The sequence below is a fragment of the Conger conger genome, chromosome 11 (assembly GCF_963514075.1).
Source record: "Conger conger chromosome 11, fConCon1.1, whole genome shotgun sequence".
NCBI classification, from domain to species: domain Eukaryota; kingdom Metazoa; phylum Chordata; class Actinopteri; order Anguilliformes; family Congridae; genus Conger; species Conger conger.
In genome coordinates, this window is record NC_083770.1 from 30,884,797 (window position 1) to 30,893,488 (window position 8,692).

Sequence of the window (8,692 nt, forward strand, 5' to 3'; positions counted from 1 at the left end):
ATTGTTGCACAACACATCTACAAGTATCGCGACGAGGCATACTTCGTGAAAAATACCACGAGACAGTGTATGGGGGGTAATGCGTTTGGATGGCTGTTGCTATAGTTCCGAAAAGACACTTAGAAGTCAGAACCCGGAACCTAGAGAGACTACTTTATGTTTTATTTTTCGTTGGTTTTCGAGTTCCGGTCTGTTTATAAATAACTAGAGAATAACAAGTTCCGGTAGCTCTCAGTTTCTGTATTTCCACAAAAATGGCAGCAGTAGAAATCTCAACGTTGACCATTGTATAATAGCTTGTTACTAAGAGATGGCAAGTCTGTTGACTACTAGTGGAGTGAAAATACATAGAGCAAACGAATCGTTTTTATTTGGGCTTTAGAGGTATTTGCATAGGCTTGATGCTTGCTTGATAGCGGACAAATTATTTCGCGATGATGTAGGTTGCTGCTCAAGATCATGAAGTAAAAGAAGTTATCTAGTTCGCAGTCAGGTAATTTTTTTTATATGGCTAGGACTACGCATTATTCACAATTTACAGCATTTTATTTTCACCTACAAGTTGGCTGTCATGCCGTTCCTCAAAGTAACTGGGAAGGAACCCCTAAACAAATTATTGGACCGAATGGCGCAGAAAAATGGCTTGCGGCACACAATTTATTTGGCCAACGGAGATAAATACACAGGAGAATGGCTGAACGACAAAAAACACGGTAACGTCAATATAAACTTAACGTTAATTTTCTCCTAAATATGCCCTGTGATTAATTGTAAACTCGTTTTTGTACAGAAATGGAAGGACAGTATTTTGTTCAGACTGTGAAAACAGTCTGTTTGACCCGTTAACTTATCCGCCAGTGGTTCTCAAACTCGGTCCTGCGGAGATCCCCTGTGTATGCTGGTTTTCGTTCCAACTCCGATCCAAGAATTTTGACAAACTGTTCATTTTTCCAAATTAGGTACTTGTTTAGAGGGATTATTTACCCACTTAAGCCACATTATGCAGCAACCTAATTGGGAGCCTATTGATTCAGACATCCAGTCTTTAATTTGATCAGTTAAAATATGTTACCTCATTTTATGTAATAGTTTTCCATACAATGGGAAGATGAGTCGAGCAATTTAAATAACACTTAGCTAACCTTAAGAAAAATACCTATGTGTTTCCACTGTCTCAATCTGTAGTGTGCAATCTAGTTGATAGCTGGATGAAATTATTTATTTGTTATACGACAGGTGGTTAAAGAGCTCAGCTATATTGTGCACAATAAAAGCAACTATTTTACATGTAGGCACAATACAAGCAACTATTTTACATGTAGGCTAATTGCCCCAGGAGAGCAATATATGGGAACCGTACAAGCGAAATAAGCCAAATGCTTTAAAAAAAACATCAACTCTACACCAGGGATCATCAAATCTGGCCCTCAAATCTATTTTATCTATTCTAATCTATTCTATTTTCTCCTGGGTAATTCGCTGAATAATTAGTGCTACTGATTGGCCAGACTGTCTTCATACCTGCCTCTCAGGTAAAGGAAGGGTGGAAAACCAGCAGTTCTCAGGCCTCAAGGACTGTGAGTTGATGGTATCTGCTTTATACTTCACATATAAGACCAAAGGTATATTTCCCCACAGTTGTAATATAGCAGGATGCTAAACTCTCCATTTGAATTTCTCTAGTTTTGATTCATCCCCTCTCATCTCAGTGATCAACTGAATTGGAGCCCACAGGGAATCATGGCTATATTTTCATTTTTAAATAGGAAAGGGCACCGAAGTTTATAAAAAGACTGGAGCCATTTATGATGGTGAGTGGAAATACGGAAAACGTGATGGGTTTGGCACATTCAGTGTGAAACTACCTGGATCTGAAGAATACAGAAAGGTTTACTCAGGAGGATGGAAAAACAACAAGAAGGACGTAAGAACCATGTCTGCAATTTAACATAGTGCTTTCGTGAAATGCATCTTATGCCCGAGGTCACTGCCTTTCTATACATTGATTCTATAAGAAATCTTTTTTGGCTTATCTCAGAAATTAAAATCATGCATTTTAAAAATCAGAGATTTGACTAACAGTGCAGTTTTTCTCATGTGTGGTTCATTGTGCATGCGTATTTTCACAGGGAAGTGGAACTTACTTCTACAGTGAATCTGTCTATTATAATGGGGAGTGGTGCAATGGCAAGAGGAATGGTTGGGGCAGGATGTATTATGACAATGGAGACATATACGAAGGGGAGTGGCTGGAAGATAACCACCACGGCCAAGGAATTGTATGGCTTGGTAAGAAGTGTTTATTCTGCATTGTACTGGCTCTGTTTTGTGAGCTGCACAGATACACACGTCATTGTGATGGTAGAGTCAATGTTTGAAAGCACAGTTCTTTTGACAAGACATTAATATTGGAAATTGCAAGTTCAGGTTTTTGATGCACATTTAGTATATGAACTTTTAACAGCAGTATTATTTGGAGGCCAGGAACACATTGATGATTTTTGCATTTAAGAATTTTGAGTATGTATTATGATTTCCTTGTGGTAATGTTCTGCTCACATCTGCTCAAGCTGGAGGTCACAGGTATGAAGGCACCTGGAAGGATGGGAAGAAACATGGCCCAGGGAAATTCTTTTTCCCAGACAAAGGTCAGCTTTACGAAGGGGTATGGGCACAGGACATTGCCAGGTGTGGAACAATGATTGACTCTGGGAGAAAGGAAGCCTCAAAGCCAACAACCTACCCTATTCCAAAGGTACTTACAGCTTTATAACTGTCTTCTGCCCCTATATACTACTCAGATAGAAGACCCAAGGAAGTGGGTTTTAGTGGCACACTTGATAACCCATAACTCAAGCGAATGACATTCTAGTCCTCTGACCACATCTAAATTTAATATAAAGAAGAGTAGCAGCAATCTATGTTTTTCTGCTCAAAGCAGGAAATTCTGCATCCAAGTCATCACAGTTCAGGAAGGTAGATTATTATGCAAAACACAAAGAGAAAGGGGTGAATAATGTACACAGTGGCAACCATTTTCATTACGCCTTAATCTTCTGTATTCTTGATGACTGTATAAAAACAATTTATCTTAAATAAACCTTACAGACTAAAATTAGCACATCACTTGGCTTGAACTGCCTACACCCAAAGAACATGTCTCAGAAAACCTAAAATGCACAATGGTCAACAGGCATTGCCTTCAATCCTGCTGGGTTAAAGACACAATTATACACACTTGGATAAAAACATGAACCTATATAGTCATGCCACAGTTTAACCGGATCCATTTCCCTCTAGCAACAGCTCTTAGACTTGACTAATCTCCACATCAATTTTGCTAAATTCTCATTTTACTTTAGATAAATATTACTTTGTAAAATACTGGTAATGTACACTACACCAAAGTAAATTAATGGATTAATTTCTTATTCTTCCCAAGGTTTACCTGGAGGATGTACATTCAGTTCTAATGGAAGCTCAGAAATGTTTGAAAGGCAATGCATCCTTGGGGGACCAGTATAATCGCTAAATAGATCGATCAATAAATTATTCAATAAAGAGTAATGAGACTACCTCCTGTGCCTCTTATTTCCTTTTGTTAACATCGGATCAGTTCCAAGACAGTAGTCAAAACAATCCAAGTTGGGAGAGAATTTGTTGGTGGGGCAGGACAAAAACCAAATGAACTGATAGTACAGTTGTTCAGAACACTGTGTACATACTGTGCATATAATTTCCTCCTTCATCGTGTTGACACAACGGCATGGAAGCAAAAGAAACGATACTATTACTGAATTAGAAATCAAGATGTGATGTAATTCTCCACAAGTTCATAAATTAAAATTCAGAATAGGTTTCAGAATTTATTTTGGTATGTTGGAAGAGGCATCTTTGGCACTGGAAGTCATGTATAAGCAGATAGTCACAGCATGTAAATATTTCACTTTTCCAGAAGACAAACAAATAACATAACAGTGTAACAGTGACAAATGAACAACATGATAAAACCTCTATTCTTAAATTTCCCATATGTGCCAATTTAAACATGGAACACCTGTAAACTAACTCCAAGACTTTGTGGGACATTTTGAAGCATTTCTTAGGACTCATTTGCCTTTATTTTTGGTCTATTGGATAAAAGGAATTGGAATACATTTATCTACCATGTAATCAGAAACTCTCAAATTAAGCAAGTTATAGCCACCAATTCTAAAAAATGAACAATATTTGTAATTAGGGGATTTAAAAAATAAGTCAACCAAGATGTGACCATTAAATCAAGTGAATGCTGATACCTTATTTGACATGTTTTCTGAACACTGTTGAATTAAACAGGGAAAAGCTCACATTTAAATAGCAAATACTATACTTGGAAACAACTTTAAATAATAAAAAAATCCTTCATATTTGTGACATTAAATATCTTTAAAACATTTATACGCAAGAATCTTAATGTAACCAGTTGCTTTTGCATTAGAGCTTGAGGACATTCAGATAGTCGGACGAAAGGGGATAGCGCTTGAAAATACAATTCATTGTATAAGTTTGTTTTGACTGGACTATTTATATATGATAGATATATATTTATACAATAAGAAAAAAGTCCTCCAAACAGCAGCAGAAACCTGTACATTTGTAAAAATGATCTATTTAAATAAACATTTATTTATATTATGTCCATGCTTTGAGGAAAAAAAACAAAACTATTTTTACAGTAGTCAAAAAATGAAATGGCTCAAACTAATTCATTATTTTTCCATGATGATGAACCATTATGGAAAATGAGAGGCGGGAGACTGCAGAGCTGAAGCCTCTGCTCTGTGGTCCAGCTGGTTCTGGAGTCTGGTTATGTTAGACAGCTCTGCCAGTTCCTGGAACTGCCGGTCTGTTTTATGGCTGACGAGCGAGCGGTAAAAGTGCACGGCGAAAACGATGAAGACCAGGGCGAAGGGCACCATGATGGAGGTGGAGGCGATGGCAGCTGCCTGCCCGGCGCTGATGGTGCTGGTGCCATTGTTCTTGCTGGGCAGCTGGAGCGGCAGGAACTTCACCCAGCAGAGCAGCACCACCTCGGCCAGGAAGAGCAGCGTGCCGATCACGGTGGAGAAGGCCCAGGCCAGCTCGATGTGGCGGTGCATGCGCTCGTGTGGAGACTCCTTCACCGAGTTCAGGTTGTGCACGTTGCTGACGGCCTCGATGTTGGGCAGGATGCAGGTGCTGATCATCAGGGCGAAAAGGTGCACAGCCACCAGGATGGTGGTGCAGGCGCTGAAGGCAATCAGGAGGCCTGGAGGATACACATGGTCAGGTTCCAGCTGCACCTCAACCATCGCCACCTGGAACAAGATAGGCAAACATCTTCAGGGCTATGGGGGCTTCTCATTAGACAGCAGTGGGTAGACAAGTGGATCAGAGGAAGAGATTAAGTATGTTGCTGAAAGTACACAAAAATAAGTCACTGCATATAATTTATTATTCACCAGTCATTAGCAACAGTGTACATGCAGTTGATTTGAGAACAACCACAAATCCATGACATTGACGTCCATCATCCAAATGATAAGGTTGATTTGCAATCGCAATCTGGATATCAGAAACCATGGTATAATTATGGCTAACGCTTGTGTAAATTAATTTAATTCATGAAATGATATGTAAAAGAACCTTGTATGAAAATCAGAGATTTTATTATTTCTCCATATCTCAACTAGACTAGAAAGAGAGGCTTAATTTTTTTTTAATGCTGTGGAAGCAAGGTTCTAGTCCCACCACTGTGCAAGCGATTGCTTTGAATTTACTCCAGCGTTGTTCCTAACAGCATACACAACCTCTTAGCCAGGGACATTTACAGTAATTACAGGATGTAATTACGAGACATTAGGAAAACAAGGTCAACCTTTAATCATTGTTGACAGTCCTTACCAAATGTCCATGCCGTACCACCTCTATATCACAGATGTTAAATGCAAGGGTCATTCAAAGACATCAATGACCGTACTATCAGACGACCAAAAAGTAACAAATTAATGAACAACATACGGAATTAATGACACTGCAAGAGCAAGGAACTGGTTGAACATAAAAACCCTTCAAGGTGCACTACAGGAATAATGCTCAACTGTGAGCGTGTCCATGCATAACCTGAGTTATACAGTGGTGCAGTTACAATACACTTTTTCCTAATGAGCTCAAAAAATCCAGGATGGCTATATACAATTATAGTATATGCCTTGGAATGTAACTATGGATAAGGTATTTAGCTAACTAACTAGTTAACTAGTTGTGTTCTGAAAATTAGCCCACATTGTGAACATGAAATTAATCCACAAAGGCTTTATCAACCCAACCCAGTATTACTGACCAGGGGTATAAAATGTATTCTGAGGTATACACCATAAAGTAACTGTCTAGCAAATGCTTATTCAAAATCTGTGATAAATGCCACGTTTTTCAGCAACAGTTTTTGCACATTGACAAATTATGTATTTAATTTTGCCTGGAGCAGATATTTGGCCTTGCTTCATTGAATAGCGTTTAGTGGAACAATGTTTGAAATATATGGAATCCAATCCAATATGAAATCCTTGTGGTGGTAAAATCTTTCCTGTAAATGGCCACATTCCACAGTCTTTAAACTTCCCATCTATTTGGGAATATGGTACAGCTCTAGCCCAGAATACGTTTACTACAATGACAAGACGTCTGCTGTCGATTTGTGTACCAACTTTCACAGAGCTTTAGATAGATAGATAGCTAGCTAGCAACAACGTTGCGAAGCTGACCTTGTACGCAGCTAGTCTGAGTCCGAACAGAGCATTTCTTTCTGCGTTCCTTGAACAGCTGATTAACTGAGCCCTTTATACTCCAGTATTTGACGATGTAAGGTGAAAAGTGTTGGCTTTTTGTTGCCAAGGCAAACTCAATTACACCAATCGATGAATTAGTACAGAGCAATGCAGGTGGATTTCCATTCGCAGAATAAATGCTGGTCCGAAAACTTTAATTCTGGTTTGACAAGGTAATCATCAATTTGTCAGCTGTCTTTAAAACTATTTAGCTAATTATACTTCTAACACGTGTTCAAATGGCACAGCGCTAAGGCACTGGCAAGTCATGTAACGTTAAATCAGTGGGCTTAATAACTATTCAAAAACTATTCAAATCCAAAGACTTCTAATTTGACAACATAAGCAGCTTTTCGAGTTCTACAATCATACCGCCGTCCCCAAAGGATACTCACCATGGCGAAGCCCGAGAGAAGAGCTGAGGTCCGACTGGAAGCCTTCAACTTAGCTCTGCTCAAATACAGCTTTCTCCACGACAGGGCCTGCATCGAATGCTCGTTTAGACTCATTACGCTGAAGTACAGTGGAACTAGCTGGCAACTTTGTTGATTGCAAACCGTCCGGTTTGTATTGCGAGAACAAGTTCCGTTTGGAAGCGGTGCTAAAGAATGGCAAGTGGTCTGGACTCATGAGACCGAGGTCGTTAACTAATTCCCTGCTTCAAAGAGAAGTGTAACAAAAGAAAAAAAATAAACGTCGACAGTTTAACATCGAGCACAGTTCCCTGCTTTCTCAGGAAACTACTCTATGTTACCCACAAGTCAATGCGGTTAAGCGATACAGGCCGTCACGTCATTCACAACGCCCGCAGTGGTATTAATTTGGGAAGCGGCCAAATTAGTTGTCTTTTTTAATGAGGAATATGATGATTAATAGTCATGCCTTTTAACAGTAAACACTGTTGCACGTAATACAAGCAACAAGTGTTGTGAAAATGTATTTGCCCCCTTCCTCATTTTCTCTATTGTTTTGTCTTTTTCACACAGAATGGTTTAAGATCTTTCGACAAAATGCTAAAATTACAATTTAATTTATTTACATTACATTACATTACATTACATGGCATTTAGCAGACGCTCTTATCCAGAGCGACGTACAACGAAGTGCAGATCAAACACAAGTACAAGTGCGAAGAGGACCAAAAAGGTATCAAGCACCCACATCGCATATCATTTTCATCAAGCTCGGGCATTTTAATGCAACAGCATAATGTGAAGAACACTGAGCATGATCTATTTTGAAATTAAATCTTAAAACCAAGAACAAGTCTGATACGTTTACAAGTAGAAAAACATAATAAAGTAGAGAAAAGTGTGGGTGCTGCATATTAATCTGTATTATCTGAATATGAATACATTAGTTTATCATTAGTTATTTGGCACCACAGCATACTCTACTTTGTTTTCATCCACGATGTTATCAGAAGTACTGTTGCTTCCTGCAATAGAGGTGATTTTAGAGCAGCCAAAAGACAATGGTTTGTTCTGTTATTCCTTCCTGTTCCATTCCAATTAATGTGTGGCATTGAGAGTTTAGATCGGTATCAGTGTCAATGGAAGCCATTGTCATGTGTTGAATTGGACAGGAGAAGGACCAGACTTTCTAGTTTCTTATTATCAAATGTGGGAACTGGCACTGTTGCAGACGGGTTTCATTTGACAAAATCATTTTAAGAAGTAAAAATTGTTTGTTACAGACACCTCGGGCCAAATTTACTAAAGGATTGCGACTGAGTATTGCGATACTCAAACCACCCTGTCTGCCACCAACTATCATTCCATGGTCAAAGGGGGTGACATTGGCTCAGGCGGTAAGAACCGTTGTCTGGCAGTCAGAGGGTTGCT

At 39.0% G+C, this 8,692-nt stretch overlaps 2 protein-coding genes across 2 annotated transcripts; one reads left to right on the forward strand and one right to left on the reverse strand.

Moving 5' to 3' along the window:
- Positions 1-311: 311 nt before the first annotated feature.
- On the forward strand, positions 312-3,577 carry morn3 (MORN repeat containing 3). The gene is made up of 5 exons (XM_061261641.1): positions 312-713; positions 1,767-1,924; positions 2,130-2,289; positions 2,571-2,755; positions 3,443-3,577. Exons 1-5 carry the CDS (start codon positions 572-574, stop codon positions 3,530-3,532), a joined length of 735 nt encoding a protein of 244 aa, XP_061117625.1. The 5' UTR covers positions 312-571; the 3' UTR covers positions 3,533-3,577.
- Positions 3,578-3,853: 276 nt separating this feature from the next.
- Positions 3,854-7,591, reverse strand: LOC133140890 (calcium release-activated calcium channel protein 1-like). Its single transcript, XM_061261171.1, has 2 exons — positions 7,244-7,591; positions 3,854-5,339 (listed from the first exon to the last, which is right to left on the reverse strand). The coding sequence occupies exons 1-2, from the start codon at positions 7,355-7,357 to the stop codon at positions 4,776-4,778; spliced, it is 678 nt and encodes a 225-aa protein (XP_061117155.1). The 5' UTR covers positions 7,358-7,591; the 3' UTR covers positions 3,854-4,775.
- Positions 7,592-8,692: the final 1,101 nt, after the last annotated feature.